Source organism: Cetorhinus maximus, chromosome 2 (genome assembly GCF_964194155.1).
Source record: "Cetorhinus maximus chromosome 2, sCetMax3.hap1.1, whole genome shotgun sequence".
In the NCBI taxonomy this organism is placed as follows: domain Eukaryota; kingdom Metazoa; phylum Chordata; class Chondrichthyes; order Lamniformes; family Cetorhinidae; genus Cetorhinus; species Cetorhinus maximus.
The window spans coordinates 98,801,495-98,819,690 of NC_135880.1; the positions used below are offsets into that span (position 1 = coordinate 98,801,495).

The 18,196-nt window shown below is 42.6% G+C and overlaps 1 protein-coding gene across 6 annotated transcripts in view; it reads left to right on the forward strand.

Moving 5' to 3' along the window:
• vps13a (vacuolar protein sorting 13 homolog A) overlaps positions 1-18,196 on the forward strand; it is a 523,321-nt gene that overhangs the window by 155,208 nt on the left and 349,917 nt on the right. For 5 of the 6 annotated variants that reach the window (XM_078567491.1, XM_078567508.1, XM_078567499.1 and 2 more), the window contains exons 21-24: positions 3,309-3,441; positions 3,755-3,872; positions 17,220-17,355; positions 17,659-17,749. In XM_078567491.1, coding sequence (XP_078423617.1) covers positions 3,309-3,441; positions 3,755-3,872; positions 17,220-17,355; positions 17,659-17,749 — 478 coding nt within the window. Of the gene's footprint in view, positions 1-814; positions 936-3,308; positions 3,442-3,754; positions 3,873-17,219; positions 17,356-17,658; positions 17,750-18,196 lie in introns of those variants that run through there. The other variant, XM_078567525.1, reaches the window with a different exon arrangement.

An 18,196-nucleotide genomic window follows, 5' to 3' on the forward strand; every position in this document is an offset into this window, starting at 1 on the left:
GACAGCTTGCTGCACCCAAGTTGGCTGCAATGCTTCCTACAATACAATAGTGATACACTTCAAAAGAAAGCTGCTTCATTGGCTAAAGCACTTTGGGACATCCTGTTTTCATGAAATAGGCTACATAGTTTCAAGTCTCCATTTTACCTGTTGCAGCCCAATACATTGAGTCCCTTTAAGCTAGCCCTGATTAACGCGGAGGTACATTGTGGCTGATGTAGGTGCTGCCAGTCGTGATTGAAGAGAACCTGACTTGAAAAAGGGTGAAGAATGGCACAACAGGCAAGAGAGTGGGCCCCAGGCTCTTTGGACACTCTATTGGAGGCCTTAGTGGAGTAGATGGAAAGGACAAGAGGTGTTTTGTATTAGCAGGGTATCAGGAGGCCCTCTAGGCACATGCTGAGAAGGCAATTGGAACTCAGCGATGGAGGTTAATGCCAGGACAAACGCCTTGATGACTAGGGTACCGTGCTAAAAGAAATTCAATGACCTCATGAGTAGTCAAGGTCAATGAATACATCTTCAAATATAATATGTTACCAGCTACATTACTAGCCTCAGATACCAGCTGCTCAATTCACCACATTCTTTTGCTCGCCTACAACAATTTCTATCAATCAAACTCGTACTAACATTCAAATACTTCACCTCACCCCCCACACTTAACGCGCTGCTGCAAATCTTACACCCACATCTCTTGCACACACAGCCAGCTAGTCAGTCATGACAGTCACATTACCCAAATATATTGTCCACACTCACTGACACATTTTCCACTCTTGCAGGACAAAGTGGCATATGACTGGAGGCAGCAGGAACTAACCGGAAGGATCAGGTGCACCCGCGTGTCCTAACTTCCGTGGCAACTGTCCTGGCAATTATTAGGGTGGCCATTTCTGAGGCTGTGTCTAGTGGTGGTGCTGAAACCATCAAAGGTAACCATGTCCTCATAGCTAACCCACCTTCTAACATCCCAAATTCCCCCTCATCTCACAATCTCTTCTAATTTACAAGCTGCAGATGGTGTTTCCTTTCCTCCTCACACCACAAATTCTTACGTCTACCTGTTTTCTTTCAGATGTCTGACAGGTCCAACCTGGCCAGGCACTGAATGAGGAGAAAAATGAAAGTGATGATGAAGACACTGCATTGTAACTTGATTTGATACAGGGCACCAGTTCAGATACTGGCACTCTACCTATCTTAAAGGATAGATTAGAGATGGGCTGAAGTTGGGAAAGGAGGCAAAGTAACCAAAGGTGCCAGCTCGCTGGATGGTGAGGTCACATGAGTTCCTCTGTGGCGGGCACGGATGAGCATTTTGATGGGGCAGGTTATGGAAGAAGGCTGATAGGTATGTACAACAGATTGTTTGTTCCAGTTGGAAGCTTACCAAATAATTTGCAATAGTGTCGAGCAGCTTTGAGGCTTCTGGCATCATCTCAGCACAATGTTTCACTTACATCTTGGAGCCCATCCTTTCCAGCATCAAAGTGGTAGTCAACTTTGTTCAGATATTTATGGACCCAACTATGATGCTGTGCATTACAGCTTAAACATCAGTCACCAAAGTCTGAGTGCTACAGTGGAAATTCAAATTGTTGCTATGCAAGTTCAGACCGCTGCCGTTATGGCTTTGGATTAAAGTGTGAAAAAGGGCTTGTGGGGCATCGCAGCAGCCCAGCTTTCTGTTCTCCAGTAGATTATTAGGATTTCTGAGGCGCCAGCCTGTAGAAGTGTCAGTGGTTTCATGGAGCATGAACATACTTCCCTCTCTCGGGATGATGACATTCATCTTGCCACCCTGCCAGTTTGCCGTTGCCAGTCAGTCAGCTTGCCCAACCTAAGCAGCCTCATGTGTGAAGACTGTGTGCAATCTGCAGCCAGGCTTCAGGGCCCAGAACTGCTTGAGGTCACCCTTTAAGGCCATCTGCAGGCTCTGCCACTGCAAGTCAGTTGCTACTTGTGCCCGCCTTGGCCCTCACCTGTCTCTGTACTTCACATCCCCCCACCCACCTCGACTCTATGTCCACCATTCCCCTCCCGTTGTCTCCCTCCTTGCTCTCCCCTCCAGCAACTTGTCCTTCTCTTTGTGGCACCTGTTTGTTCTCAAGTCATGTTGTATTCCAAGGGATATGTCTACAAGTGCAGCTATGTCTAGGAGCAATTGGTTTGTGCAGAAGTTAGCAAAGTGCCCTTCCTGTCTGCCATGCTCCTGTAGACTTTTGAAATAACCAATGAAAACCGCCTAAAACAAATGATTATAGCATCTGCCAGACAAAATCAACCAGCAAATCAGGTGCAGCTCGCTCTGCCAGCTTGTTTCTGCCAAGAGGGAATGAAATGTAATTGACTGTCTCTGAACTGAGAGCTTCAGTGACATCGCTTGTGGAACACAGGATGGGAAATTGAGATGTTGCAAGTATCTCCAGTTCCAGCGTAGATGGAGCCAGGAATATTAAAGACTCATTGCTATGGTCACCTTCACAGACGTTGGGAATGCAGTTCTTGCCCAGCTCTGAGATTGCAGTTTTGGCAAATTGCAGTGAGGACATCCTTACTGAAGCACAGACATCTTGCACATCATTCCTCGTTAAGGTTCAGATAGGAAAACTAACCCCTGAACATCCTAGGCCTCTGTTATTCTCCAGATCGTGCTGTATTTCAAAATAAATGTCTACAATGGCACCCATGTCTGGGAGCAACTGCAAAAAATCTTGAGTTCAGAAAAAGTCCTTCTCCTAAATTGTAAACTTTTGCAACTTGAAACAACTGTGGGAATCAGCAACACTTGTAGGTTATAGTAACAGCCAAAAGAAGTCAACCAGCTGTTAACCTGATCCCTTTAAAACGGGGCTCCTTCCTTCTGCTCATTGATGTTATAATCTGCCTGCTGTGCATACTTTTGATGGACATTCACCTCATGCATGCAAATGCCTTAATCAGTATGGCACTCAGTGCAAATCTCTTCACAACTCTTCGCTTGTGCTGTGGATGTTATTGAACTACTTAGAACACTAACACCCCAAAAGCAGGTGCCAATAAGCCCAATTTCTTGCCCATTAATGTTGGTTGAGCAAGCAATGTTGCTTCATAAGAGGAACAGAAGCGATTAAAACTGTTTTTCTATAACTCCAAAAATCCTGACAGAATAAATTACTTTCTCTAATTTATGTATAGGTCCTTCTTAAACCTTTGTGGTCAACACTGTTGTCAGGATTTATTTTGCCCATATGCACAAGAAGAGCAAAATTCTTAGCTTGGTCATCTTTAAATATTTCATAATCAACTTTTTTTTAATCTTTAAGATGACCAGTAAAAGCCGTGCACATCTGCCACAAATTACTGCTGGTGAAAGTACTTTGGAAGATATCATGACCCGAGCCTATGACTGCTTTGATATACAACTGAGTAGTGTCCAACTACTTTATGCTAAACCACGTATGTATTCACTTAAATATTTAAAATGTTTAAAGCTATTACTAGGTACTTAATGAATTTTCTGTTAATGAAAATTATGAGTTGAAGATTATTTATAAAATTCTATCACCTGGTGCTTTGAGTGATAGACAATTGATTGTAATAGTTAATAAGTATAGATTTTGTTTGTTTAAGCCAGACAGTGGTTACTACCTATTGATTGAAGAAAATGCTTGGAATTTTAATTTTGGTGAGGAAAAGGTGTTTCCTGTATCATGTAATTATCAGAAAGATGATCGAATAAGCTTAACTAGCCTTTGGTGTTTTGATTTAGATGAGGATTGGCAAGCAGCTCGCAAAGCAAAGCAATCATCTCAGCACATCTTGCAACCCATGGAATTAAAGATCGAGTTATCCAGAGCAATGGTTGTCTCTGATCCAAGAATGCCCAAGTATGTAAGCATGTAATTAAATGGGCAAAAACTGAGTGGTAAACGTTAAAAATGTGTTAGAAGTAAAACGTTTAGGAATGATGCCATGATAACTCAGTGGAATAAAGGTGAAAATTGGTCATCGTTGCACAATACTGTATTGTCTGACACGTTGAACAAGACAATTATTTTTAATGCTCAGTATTAATTTATAGAAATGTGACAGTGAAAACCTTGCAATGGTGATGTTCCACCCAATGGTTCATTTCCCTGAAAATATAATTGTTTAAAAAAATGAACACCTCTCTGGTGTAAATCTAGGCTAAATGGAGTGTGCTTGATCAGTTCAATACTAAATGGGAAAAAAAACTCTCATCAATGTTTATTAAACCCTTTGCCAAATTCTCGATTGCTACCAAAAACTTTGGTCTCTAAATCAATGTCTCCAAGAAAGAGATTCTGGCTGGAATTTTCCAGCCTCGTTGGCATTGGGCATCATTACAGGTGGGCAGGGGCACAATATGGCAAGAAGTCCAAAAATCAGCTACATGCTGGCATGAAAGCACAGCGGGATTATCCGATGGTGTCTGCCATGGCGGAACGCCAATCCCACTGGAGGCTGGCGTTAAGCAGCTTTGCATTCCGCTAATGGGATGCAAAGTAATGCCCAACCAGAGTCATTTCTCTCCCCCCCCATTCCAGATTTACCATTACAACGGCGGAAAACACGTCTGCCCAGAACACATCTGGACAAGTGTGCCATGCAGAAGTCGGGACTTACCATTAGGGCCTTGTTCGGATCGCAGGTATCAAAGGAGCAGAAGATGCTGGGGCCAAACAGCTACCTGACCCTGGAGGAACACATGCATCACATGCTGTGTGGATTCCCATGGACATGGCCCCGCTGTGAAGCAGCTCATGGAAGGTGGAAGGTCTCCGCTGATGTCGAAAGTCTGCTTCGGAACATCACCATCTTGCCCCATGGGCTGCTACAGATCATCATCGATGGGGGGACAGAAAGAAGGTCTGGAAGTGAGTGCGAGAGGAAGGTGTACCGGAAGTAGTGGGAGAGGAAAGAGGGGTGGACGGGGGGGCTGGGGGGGTGGGGAGAAGGGGTGGGGGAATGGAGGAAGGAGTCCCGGGAGGAGGAGGGATGGAGTCCGGGGGGGAGGAGGGAGTAAGGGGTAGCAAAAAGATGTCCAGGGGAACGTGCAAGGGAGAAGTCTGTGGAGTCAATGACTGCTTCCTGGGAGGTGAACTGATTTTGGGTGTAATAGGAGGGAATTGAGTATGAGAGGGGGCAGAGGGATCCAGAAGGATGGGAGGGTGAGTGCGACGGTAGCGGTAGAAGGGACGGCGAGGGTGGTTGGTGGGGAATCAGAGGCATAATGACCTGAAAGGCCATGCCACACACATACTTCTCCCGTCAGAATCAATCGTGACCTGGCTGCGTGCAGCTGAACTGATAGCAGTGGGGGGTGGGGAATGCAGTGGGAGGACTCGTGAAACCTGTAAATGAAGTTGAAAGATACCATTTCGCATTATTCAGTGAAAGTGAAAATTTTTCAGATTATGAAGTGACAAAATATGTTCAACCTTGCAACCACTTGTGATCAGAATTTCTTAACTTTTCTAGGCCTACCACATCTTCAGGTTGCTGCCCTGACATCTGCAGCAGGGGTGGAGACATCCTGTGCAATGGTTGGCCCTGTTGCCTCTGATGACTTTGGCGTGCGTCCTCTAGAGAGCTGAGGCCTTGAGGGCCTTGGCTTGCTTTGGCTGCCCTCTTGTGGGCCAGCACTCCCTCCAGAGGACGAGGTTGTGGGGGTCACAGGCAAAAGGGACTCGGATGATGCGGACAACCTCTGATATTCCTGAGTGGATGACCCAGGGGTGCCCAGCTGCTGCTCCTCCTCCCTTCGGGTGCCAGAGGGCCCCAGCCTGACTCCTTGAGGAGAAGGGGCACTTGGGGGGTCATTGAGGCACCCCATTTCCCTCTTGTGTTGCCACTGCAGGAACTCACCCATGGCTACCATGATGGAGTGCAGGTCTGCGTGCATTTCCATGTTCTGCTGGACCAGGGTCTCCATGGCGTCTGACAACCTCCCCATGGAGACCTCCATAAGCCCACATGTGGACACCTCTTCAGAGGGCAGGCAGACGCACTCCCCCAACTCACATGCCACTCTGTTGAAGGCTTCCAATAGCTCTGTGTGATGTTCTCCTGCCTTCTGCTGACTCTCCACGGTGAGTTGGAAGGCCAAATCCAGAGGCTCATCATCTGACTCGGACCTCACAGATGCCTCTTCCCCAGCAGTCCTCCAAGTGCTGGGGAGCTCAGTTGAACCTGCCTCCTCTTGCTGCAGACACGTGTCTGTGCAGTTACAACCAGATTGTGAACTTGGGCCTGCTCTAGATCTAGGTCCCACCAAGGTGTGTGTCTCTGTGCTGTTGGAGGATGTGGCTAAGGGTTGTGACTAGTCTTCAAGGCTACATATTGCCAGCTCCCCAATAGGAGAGGTGTCCTTTTGGCTGGAGGTGAGGACCTGGATGGAGCTGAGGTCCTCCTTGGCTGAAGGCGAGGACATGGATGGAGCTGAGGGACTGGCTGGCTGCAGGCGTTGGTCGCTTGGCAGGGCTCCCTGTGATCCAAAGTTGAGTTAGTTAGTGCATGGCAGCAGAGTCAAAAGTAGGAGAGAGAGCATTCTCTCTGGTGTGGTGCAGGATCCTCACATGGGTGTTCAATACTGACCTCACCGTCTCCGCAGGCATGATCAATGTCCTCACCAGTCAATGTGATGGCATGTTCCTCAAGTGAGTGAGGGGCCTAATGTGGGCTGCTCCACCCCTGGTTTAGGACCTCTCCCTGCTGTTATAAACCAGCTTCTCCTGCATGAAAACAGATGGAGATAGCGTAAGCAGGACGCATGGCACTACATGGAATTTTTGTATGGTGAGCGGAGCCATGGACAAGATGAGGATGCGAGCTCCAGAGACATGAGTCTGATGGAGATGTGAGGCTGTAAGTGAAAGTTAGTGGTGTTGTCCCTTGAGGTGTGAGATCCCTGTGGATGTGTGGGTTTGTGAGTGTGCGAGTTGAGAGTGATGAGATGGTTGACTTACCCTGGCGGAACAGATGAGAGCATTCATCCTCATCCTGCACTGGATGGCCAATCTCCTCTGTGTTCTAGTGGACTGACTGCCACAGCCACCACCTCCCAGGCCGGATTGGTGGCTCTGGTGGGCCTCCTGCGGTCAGAGCAGGGTAGAGGACATTACGACGGCCTTCCACTGCGCCTAGCAGGCGCCCTAGAGAAGCATCACTAAATTTGGGAGCTGCTGTCATCTTTGTTTTTGGGGCCATCTTTTGCCTGGAGCTGTCCTGATCTATAGATATGAAGTAGGCATGCGTCTGGTGTGCTTTAAGTATGGCACCCAGAGCAAGAAGCGCTGAGGTCACAGTGTGGCGGGCAAATCCGAGCCCGCCTGTAAGTGATCCAGCATGTTTCCCGTGAATGGATTATTGATGAGGCGGGACATGCCAGGAATGGGACCATATGGCGTGAAAACCCATTTGAGGCCGGCGAGCAAGACATCTTTTTTCCCACCCGCTACCGCACTTAAGACGGAATCGTCCCAAATTTGCACAAAGTTTCAGTCAGCACCAGGCACATGAAGCACCGGACATAACCATTAATGCCACTAGTCTCAAGGTTATAGAAAATTTGCATACTTTGGTAGTGTGCTGTAGTCTGTCCCCTTACTCCTCTGACATTTTTTTTCTCCTTTTGAACATCTCACTTTGTTCCAGCCCCCTTGACTGTCATTTAAAATCATCCTCTTCTTGGTTACCCAAGTACTAGATCAATCTTCTCACCGAGATATCTTCGCTGCTTTCTTCCCTCTACCTTTGTACTGAACCATCTCTCCTCTTCTTCCGTGATTTCAACCTACCAATCTGCTCAATTAACCCACCCCTATGCCTTTTCCCTTATCCCCCATTAAGACACCAATCTCTTTTACCCTGGTCCCTCCCCTAATATGACTGTCATCTCCATTCCCTTGAGTGCAAGGAATGCAGAACTGAACAGATATGACAGACAACTGGTTTAAATATTCATCGCTTGATCTGGCTAGACCATATAAAGCATTATTTCATCCTGCTCTTCTGTCAACAGTGCTCACTATTCCAGGATCACCCAAGAATACAACAATGACCCCTGACTTCTCTTCTTCACAGCGAGCAATCTTCTTAAACCCCTCTTCCCTGCATCCTTCACCGTCGTGGACTGCTTTCTCACTAAGATTGAGATCGTCTGATCAGCTGCTCCTGCTGATTCGCTCCTTTCCCCAAGCCCACTGGGCCAAATTTCCCCTTAATCTCTGCTCTAGCCCTAATATTGCATCTTTTTCTAGTATCTGTCCTATCTCCCCTCATGCCCTCTCTCTGTTGTCCAGGTGGGTGGGACTATGTTCACTGGTTTCATTCTTATTTATTCAGGCATAACCAGAGAATCACTTGCAGTGGCTTCTCTCCCAGCTTCCACACTGTTGCCTTTGTCTCCCAGGGAATATTCTGGGCCCATCCTGTTTCTCATCTTTACACTTCACAAGGTGTAAACACATCATCAGTTTGCACATGTTCACTGAAAACACTAGCTCCACATCACTGCCACAACTTTAGTCCTCTCCACTGTCTGATTTATATAAGATATGTGGCACAGAAATGGGCTATTTGACCCAACCAGTCCATGCCAGCGTTTACTCGCCGCTTGATCTTCTTCCCTTTTTGCCTCATCTAAGTCTATTATCATAACCATCTTCTCCCTTCTCCATCATGTTTGTTTAGCTTTCCCTTAAATGCATGGATATTATTTGCTTCAACCACTTCTTGTGGTAGTAAGTTTCACATTCTCACCACTCTTGGTAAAGAAGATTCTTCTGAATTCTCTATTGAATGTCTTGATAATTATTTTATATTGTTGGCCTCTAGATATGCTCATTCCCACAAGTGGAAGCATTCTCTTTGTATTTTTTTTATTCATTCAAGGGATGTGGGCTTCGTTGGCTAGGCCAGCATTTATTGCCAATCCCTAGTTGCCTTTGAGAAGGTGGTGGTGAGGTGTCTTCTTGAACCACTGCAATCCATGTGGTGTAGGTACACCCACAATGCTGTTAGGAAGGGAGTTCCAGGATTTTGACCCAATGACAGTGAAGGAACAGCGATATATTTCCAAGTCAGGACGGTGAGTGACTTGGAGGGGAACTTCCAGGTGGTGGTGTTCCCATCTATCTGCTGCCCTTGTCCTTCTATCCACTCTTACCAAAACCCTTCATAATTTCGTATCAAAGCCTTTCATCATTTCAGAGACCTCTTAGGTCACCTGCCAGTCGTTGTTTCAAGAGAGAGAAAAACCTAACCTGTCAATCCTTTCCTGATATGTAAACCCATGCACTTTTGGTATCATCCTTGTAAATTGCCTTTTTTTCCCTCTCCAATGCCTCTATTGTTTCTTATAATATGGTGACTGGAACTGCGTGTAGGTTTGATATAAGTTTAGCATAACTTCCATTACTTTGCATTACTTGCCCTCTAGAAGTAAAACCTTGCGCTTGGTTTGCTTTTTTATTTATATCCTTGCTAAACTGTGGTGCAACCTTCGATTGATGAATGTATACTCAGAAATCCCTTTTTCCTCTTCCATGTAGACTTGTACCTTCTAAGTAATAAACCAAACTCGCATTTATCTGTGTTAAACTTCATTTGCCAATTATTTGCCCATTCTGCAAAGTTTATTAATGTCTTTCTGTAATTTGATAGTATTGACTATCCTCCCAATTTGGTGTCATCTGCAAATTTAGCAATTGTGTTCTTGATTCCACAGCCCAAATTGCAAATGTAAATTGTGAACAATAGCGGTCCCAGCACTGATCCTTGTGAAACACCACTTCCTACCCTCCGCCACTTTGAATAACTACCCTTTATTCTTGTTCTGTGCTTCCTGTCTTGAAGCCAGCCAGCAAGCAGCCCATTCTTCCACTTGTCCTCTGACACCACTTTCTTTGACCTTATTCATTAGTCTATTATAGAGCATCTTATAGAGGCCTTTTGAAAATCCAGATAATTTATATGTACTACATTACTATTGTCTACTCTCTGTTACCTCCTCAAAAAATTCAATAAAGATGGTTAGCAGAATTTTTCCTTTTTAAATCCATTCTCACTATTCATTAGAAGAGCATTTAGAAAAGAAAAATATAATGTTCTCCCCTTTCATGGAGATTCCATTATTTTTCCTTTCACTGATCTTAAGTTGACAGGGCAATAATTCCTTGGGCGTGTTCTGTCCCCTTCTTAAATATAGAAATTCTATTGGCTATCTGCCAGTTCTCTGGGGACACACCTTTTTGTAATGAATTATTAAATATGTGTAGTGATACCTCTGTTACCTCGTCCCTAATTTGTTTTTAAATGTATGGGTGCTGTTCATCTGGACCAGGAATTTTATCCTCTTTGAATCTGATTATTTTAATCAATACATCCCTTTTTAAATTTTAAATATACTTGTCTCATTACTCATCTCTTCATTCAATGTTATGTCCACCTGTTCTATTTCCCCCTGGTAAATGCTAGAGTGAAATTATTATTTGTTTCTGCCATCTTTCTATTGTTAATCTGTTCCTATTGTAATTGTACTATTCCCATCACAAGCCTTCCTTTTTTATTTATGTGCCAGTAAAATATTTTACTATTGTTATGATCCCTGTGGTGGCAAATAACATGAAAGACCCAAACTTCCCTAATGACCCCAACGGGAGAAAGTGATTGACAAGGTTTCAGTAATAACCAAATTAAGGTCAACATAAAGTAAACAGAATAAATAGGCAAAAATGTATTCAGTAGAAACTATAAGTTACATTTTAAGAAGCTGATATGACAAAGGTAGATCTCATGGATTTCTCAGCTAGCCCTCTTAGCACAAATATGGGACTACGTATGGTCCCAATATCTCTCATGACTCCACCTTCCTCCGGTAGAGTTTAACCACTCTTGTTCACACAGGATCTGATCCTCTCAAGTAGCCTCCGACAACCACTTTACTCCATCTGAGACCCACGGATACAATTGCCACCAACAGGTGCCCTTCTATGGAGCCTCCTCCACCCAGGTCACCACAGTCCTGATGGCTTAGCTTTCCCAGAGTCCCCTTTATCCCGCTATTCAACAACACCTGGTAAATGGTATGGTGGGCTCTGGTAAAATACACTCAGCTCTTCAGCATGCCTGGTCACCTCATGCAGTTTTTTACATTTCAGTCTTTTCAGCTGCCTCACTCACACTACCTTCGCCAGTTACTGTGCTTATTCTCCTTCTGCTGGAAAGAAAAATGAACTTTTAGATCCCTGCTTATTCTGACCGCAGGCTGAAATCCAATCTCCTTACCTGTTTATTCTTCCCAATCTGTTTCCTTGGCAACCAAAGGCACATGTTCATTGTCAGAAGTTTGATGTTACAGCTCAGAAATCCAATTACCAAACTCTTCCAGAAACCTGAGCTGATGTCTCTTTCAGCTAGGAACAGTCCCAAAAAGTGCAGACTTTGAAACCATTTCATCACACTATTTTGTTTTACATTCTTTGATAATTTCATTTTATAGTTCTTTTTGCCTTCCTGGTTTTTTGACTTCTCTCCTAATCTCTTCATACTCTTTCTCAGCATGCACTCCCCTGCTGTCTATGTCCTTAATGTATGCCTTTTTCTTAGCCCTCAATTATTCCCTTGTGTCTTTATACATCCATGGAGTCTCACTAGTGTTTAGTTTGTTCTTTCCTAATAGCAGAATATATTTTTTTCCCTGCATTCTGAACACCAATTTACATGTTTCATATTGTTGTTCACCAGTATTGTAGCCCATTTTGTTTTCCTAAATTCTATTCTCAGATCCACTAAACCTGATTTTCTCCAATCTATTAACCTGGTTTTTGTCATAATTATAAAGTTTATTGCATTATGGTCATGATTGCCTAGATGTCCCCCTATTTTTACTTCACATATCTGCTCTGGTTTATTTCCATTACTAGATTCAATAATTTATCTTCCCATGTTGAACTTTTTAGACATTGGGTTAACAAGTACTCCTGTACAAATTGTAGGACCTTCATTCCTTTCTCTCCTTTACCTACCTCTTCTGTCCAATTAATACCTGGGTAGTTAAAATCCTCCATGATGATTTTCTGTTTTTTTTTACTCAGTTCCCTAATTTATCCACATGTTTCTTCCTCTATCTTCCTTCTGTCGACTATACCCATCAGCGTGATTCACCTTTCATTTTATCACTATCCATACAGATTCTATTTTTGTTCTGCTGATAGCTGCCCCCTTTTTTTTCCACGCCATTATGTTAGCTGTAGTAAGTACAACTACTCCAACTCTCCCTTTTCCCTTAACTTTTCTAAATATGTTATACCCTGCAATATTAATTCCCAGTCCTTATTTTTCTGTAGTCATGTCTCAGTAATCCCTACTATATCGGATTTCCCCCAAGGCAGAATTACCTCCAGCACTCCTGTTTTATTATGGTCCCTGTGTGCATTGCTATGCAGACATTTTTCAACTCATTTTTAATAGGATTTCCTCTCACTTTATTCTTAAACATCTTATTAGACTCCTGTGCTATAACTCTATTTCTTCTCTTGCGATCAATATCTTTCTTACTATATTTTTCCCTATGCTCTCCTTTCATGTTTTGTTTACATTTAGGCTATTTATGTTTCTTCTCTTCCCCCAATCCCCCACCCCCCTTACTCGTTTAAAGCCTTTGCCACCTTTCCATGAGGACAAGGACCCCATCATAATTGATGTGGAGCTCATCCCATCAATGTGGCTCCTTCTTCTCCCAGAACTGGTGTTAGTGATGCATGAAAAGGAATCTCTTTTTCCCCACACCAGCCCTTTAGTGTTAATTTAATTAGTGTTAATTTAGTGTTAATTCCCCTGATCTGTCTCTCCCATGCAAATTTGCATTTTGCATGGATAGCAATCCAGCATTTGATGTCCTGCTTTTTGATTTGGAGCCTAAGTCTCAATACAAGTCTCAATACATTTTCAGCAGGACCTCTTCTCTGTTCCTACCTATGTCATTTATTCCAACATGAACTATGATAGCTGGATTTATCCCCTCCCTTTCTATGTTCCTCTCTAGCCACTGTGTGACCACCCTTAACCTGGCACCAGGTAAGAAACTCTTCGGAATTCTTGTTCTTGGCTGCAGAGGACTTTATCTATACCCTAATTAGAGTCCCCTATAACTAAGACATTTTTATTTTGTTCTCCCCCTCTAAGCCATGGTGCCTTAGTCTGCACTGTGTATGTTCTCCTTGCAGTCTTTCTGCATGTTCTCACAGGTTTTGTACCTGTTGGACAGGACCAGTGTCTGTGGGACCACCTCAAACTTCCTTAAATTTGCACTTACCAGCTCCCTAATAGGCACTGTCTCCCTTTCCATTGTCACACTGCTTCTCCAATACCTTGTACTAGATAATTGGATATTTTGTCCAGCTAAATGTTAGGAAAGCCAAAGTCATTGTCTTCAGTCCCGGCCACAAACTCTGAATCTTAGTCTCCAAGTTCACCCCTCTCAGTGATCACTATTTGTGGCTGAACCATACTGTTTGCAACCTTGGCATTATATTTGACACAGATGTGTTTCTGACCATGCATCTGTTGCATCACCAGCCACTACAGGAGTAAAGATGTTTTATTGCAGTCGTGCAGTGGAGGTACATCAAATTAATCCTTGGGATGGGAGGAGAGATTGGGGAGACTTGGCCTGTATTCCCTAGAGTTTCGAGGAATGAATTACAAAATTCTTACAGGGCATGACAGGGTAGGTTTAGATAAGTTTTCCCTGGCTGGTGAATCTAAAACCAAGGGACATAATCTCAGGATAATGGGTAGGCCATTTAAGACTGAGATGAGGAGGAATTTCTTCAGGGTGGTGAATCTTTGAAATTCTCGACCCCAGAGGGATGCTCAATCATTGAGCATGTTCAAAACAGAAATTGATAGATTTCTGGAGACTAATGACACCAAGGGATATGGAGATAGTGTGGAAAAGTGGTGTTGAGGTAGATGATCAACCATGACCTAATTGAATGGCGGAGCAGTCTTGACGAGCTGAATGGCCTACTCCTGATCAGCCGTGATCTAATTGAATGGCGGAGCAGTCTTGACAGGCTGAATGGCCTACTCCTGATCAGCCGTGATTTAATTGAATGGCAGAGCAGTCTCGATGGGCTGAATGGCCTACTCCTGTTCCAATGTACCTAATTCCACCTCTGTAACATTGCCTGATTCTGCCCCTTCCTCAGCTCATTTGCTGAAACTGTCACCCATGCCTCTGTTACCTGTAAACTTGACTATTCCAATACACACCTGTTAGTCTTTTAACTTCCACCCAGTATAAACTTGAGCTGTTCCAAAACTCCTTTGCCTGTATCTTAACTTGCATCAAGTCTTATTCATACTTCACCCAGGTACCCACTGATCTACACTGCCTCCTTGTTTGGCAACATCTCAACTTTCAAAATGCTCATCCTTGCTTTCAAATTTCTCCATGGCACCCCTTATCTGTAGCCTTCTCCAGCCCTACAAGCTTTTGAGATCTGTGTTCCTCCAATTTTGACTCTTATGCATCCAGATTTTAAATCATTCCACCATTGGCGGTCATGCCTAGGCCCTAAGTTCAGAAATTTTCATCCCTAAACTTCTCTGATTCTCTACTGCTTACTCCTTTTAATGTGCTATTTAAATCTACCTCTTTGGCCAAGGTTTTGATCATCTGTCCAAATAACTATATAATATGGCTCAGTGTTAGATTCAGTTCTCTTGACACTTCTGTGTAGTATCTTGGGATGTTTTACTACATTGTTCTGGTGATCTGTTAAGGGTAGGTCCTCTGCTCATTTCTCCATGCCTCGCAATCCTGTACTTTCCTTTTCCATTGCTCATAAGAGCATCCCATTATCAAGTTCAGTGAAAAATGTGACTAGAGAAAAGAATGCATGAAGTGCCTTTCCATTCTCTTGTGTGCTTCAAGAAAATACAAGTCCTCTTCCTGAAGGACCCTCTACCTGTAAGCAGGTGTTGTTGTGTCCCCCACCATCACCACCGAAAGTTTGCTGTTTCTACCATTGGCCATTGTTCATAACCCTGAGCATGGGCCCTTTACCTGGGCCCTTACCTTCACTACATTAAAGATGCCACATAAATACAAGTTGCTGTTGTTGACTTTGTTAGAAAACCCACTGCTGGCTCAAGGTTAAATAATTACCGTCTTCATTTGTTACTCCTATGCATGCAAAGTCGAATGCTGCCATCATTCAGAAGGAGAGCACCTGGTTACATTGTGCATTCATTGACAGCCAGGTGATTTATTTTCTTGTTGCTTCATATAAATCCTTATTCTAAAGTTCTTTGCGCTATCAGCAGTGGTAGATTTCTCTGAACTGTTATGACTGGGATGGGAGGAATGCACAGTTTGACTAGCTCCACTACTCCACAGGTTGCACCATTAATTTAAAAGTTTGATTCACTCACTAAAGTGGCCAATTGTTTACCTTTGCTACTGTTACCTGGAATAAAAGAGACTTTAACAAGGCTTCTTTCAATAAACAACAAACTTATTGGTTTATTATAAAACCAGTCTTGTTAAATAGAAAGGCAAAGCTTATTAACATACAGTATGAAATATGAAAGTACACCAATTACTCTTTCGAGATACCCTAAGCGTGTCTCTCACACAGGTGTGCACATGCATACGTGCACAAACACACACTAAAATATAAGAGGAATTCTGCCAAAGGTTAAAAGTCAATGGTTCAAGGGAAAAGGAAAGATGATAGTGTCCTTGAAACGGCGTCCAGATTATGTGGTTGGTTTCTCAGCGCTGATCTGTGAAATAGTCGATGACTCTTGCACTGCTTTTCAGGCGGACTCGGGGAACTCTGGCAGGTACTCAATCCCAGCGCATAGAGCAACTTAGGAGCTGTTTATATTCACTTCCAGATGTGGACTGACTCTGGACTGCAAAAAGACTGCTGTCTTCCTTCTCAAGCAGTTGGTCCTTTTTCTCAAAGCCAAACCAAAACCAACTTTTAAATACAGTTCCTGGCATGTTTTTTTCTAGAGCCATAAACTACCATGTGGCCCCTTTTATACACAGTCCACCAGGTTCAAGAGGTTTCCAGCTTCTTTGCAACTGCTTAATTATCTTTTCTTGCAATCTGAGTTCTTGCATTAACCCTTGAAGGAACAGTGTATTTCAAAACACAAATTCTTCCAGAATGTTCTTAATCCTCGAAGATGAACTATTTTCTGTGACTATGTTCATCACAGAACTAGGATTTGTTTTTCTAATGATTGTATTATTCCTTGTCAGTTCAAAACATTTTGATATTTTCTATTACAATCCTAGTACTTGTAAAGAGAAGTTGTATTTCATTTTCCTTTTATTTCCTGTACTTATAGTTTTAATTACTGAGAAATTTCTTCAAAGATGTTAACTTGTGTAATGGTTAACTGTGGACTACCCTAATCCACATTGAGTGTCTGTTTAGCCACAGTTTTACATTTTCATTGAGTGCCATGGGTACATAAAATCAAAGCATTTGCACTATCAAAATAAACTACACAGCATCCTAATTCCATGTCACTTTAAAGTCTTTTTTTTTACTTGTCCTTACTGGTTTTGCTTTCCAAGTAATCACAACTCCATAAGCCTAAACAAAAACAGAATTACCTGGAAAAACTCAGCAGGTCTGGCAGCATCGGCGGAGAATAAAAGAGTTGACGTTTCTAGTCCTCATGACCCTTCAACAGAACTTTGAGTTCTGTTGAAGGGTCATGAGGACTCGAAACGTCAACTCTTTTCTTATCTTGAACATTTGTAAGATCTACATCTGGATACAAGCTGCAAAAATAATACTCTATCACATTCTCAGGTTCTGATTCTGCTGTTTTACTTCTATCTGGGCATTCAATTTACATTTGAGTTGATTGGATTTACTTGTTATAGTAATACACTCTGTGCATGCCCTTTTTATTGCACAATGCTGTCTTAATTTTTACACTACCTGGTGATTCCATCCAGAATGCTATTGTTAACCCTGTCTTTTGCCCATTTATTAACTTTAGCCAGTCTATATAAATATCTTTAGATCTGTATTTCAGATGCGATGTACTTTGCTATATTTTGAAATGAGCAAAACATTTAAAGATCAACATAGGTTTGTTTCCCAATGGAGAATAAAGATTGTTTTACATATATTGATTGTTGCTCTAATTTACTGTTTCCTTCCTTTAAATAGATTTAAAGTTTATGGTGGACTTGCTTTACTTTCAATTTGCATCTCAGACCAGAAACTTACAGGAGCTTTGGAATTAATTCATAGTATTCCTAAACCAAAAAGTAATTCACTGCCACCATCTTTAAAATCTCTTCAGGTAGGCTTAAATCATTATATTTGAAGTGAAAAAAGTGTGGAATGCTGTGAAATATCGATAGCTCTTTGGTTGGAGAAAATATGCTTCATAAACTATATGATATTCTGTAACAAACTACTGTATGTTACCAGTTTGTAGTAATTTTAAATTAACGTCCAGCTGTAAATTTTTCTGAATGAAATAGATGTCATTGGGTTGAATAGTTTTTACAAGGTATACTTGGAAAATGCTTTTTAGGATAAGTTGGAGAAATATAATTGAGGTCTAGTTAATTTTCTCTTATAACATGTGAAATTTATTTAGCCACAGAAATTATCACCTAACATGACTCCACGATCTATGCAAAAAAGAGCAGTACACAAGGACCTGTACTCTTCTGTTCTGAGTATGGCAGGTAAGATTGGCTGGAATACTGTACTATGAAAACGTAATCCATTCGTATTGTCTAAGTAGACAATAGCATTCTGCCTGTACCCTTTCTTCAAACCAGTCAGTATCCTCACTTTCATATAAACATCCATCTCCATTTTATGCACTTCAGTTGTTGCTGCATCTGTGTGTGTTCTGGGACAGTGCATTCCACGTTCTGCCTTTTAACTTATGAAGAAATCTTTCCTGAATTCACTTTTACTGCCAATGGTTATTAGCTTTACTTTAAACATCTCACTCAGTTATATCCGTGCTTGTAGGCAATATAACTTAAGTTTATCCAGTCTCTCATTGTAAATAAATCCATTCAGACTGGGTACGGTGATGAATCAGGACCAGAATAACCTTGCAAAGGTGGGTACCCAAAACAGCATAAGTATTCCATATGGAGATCAATCACATCTTTCATTTA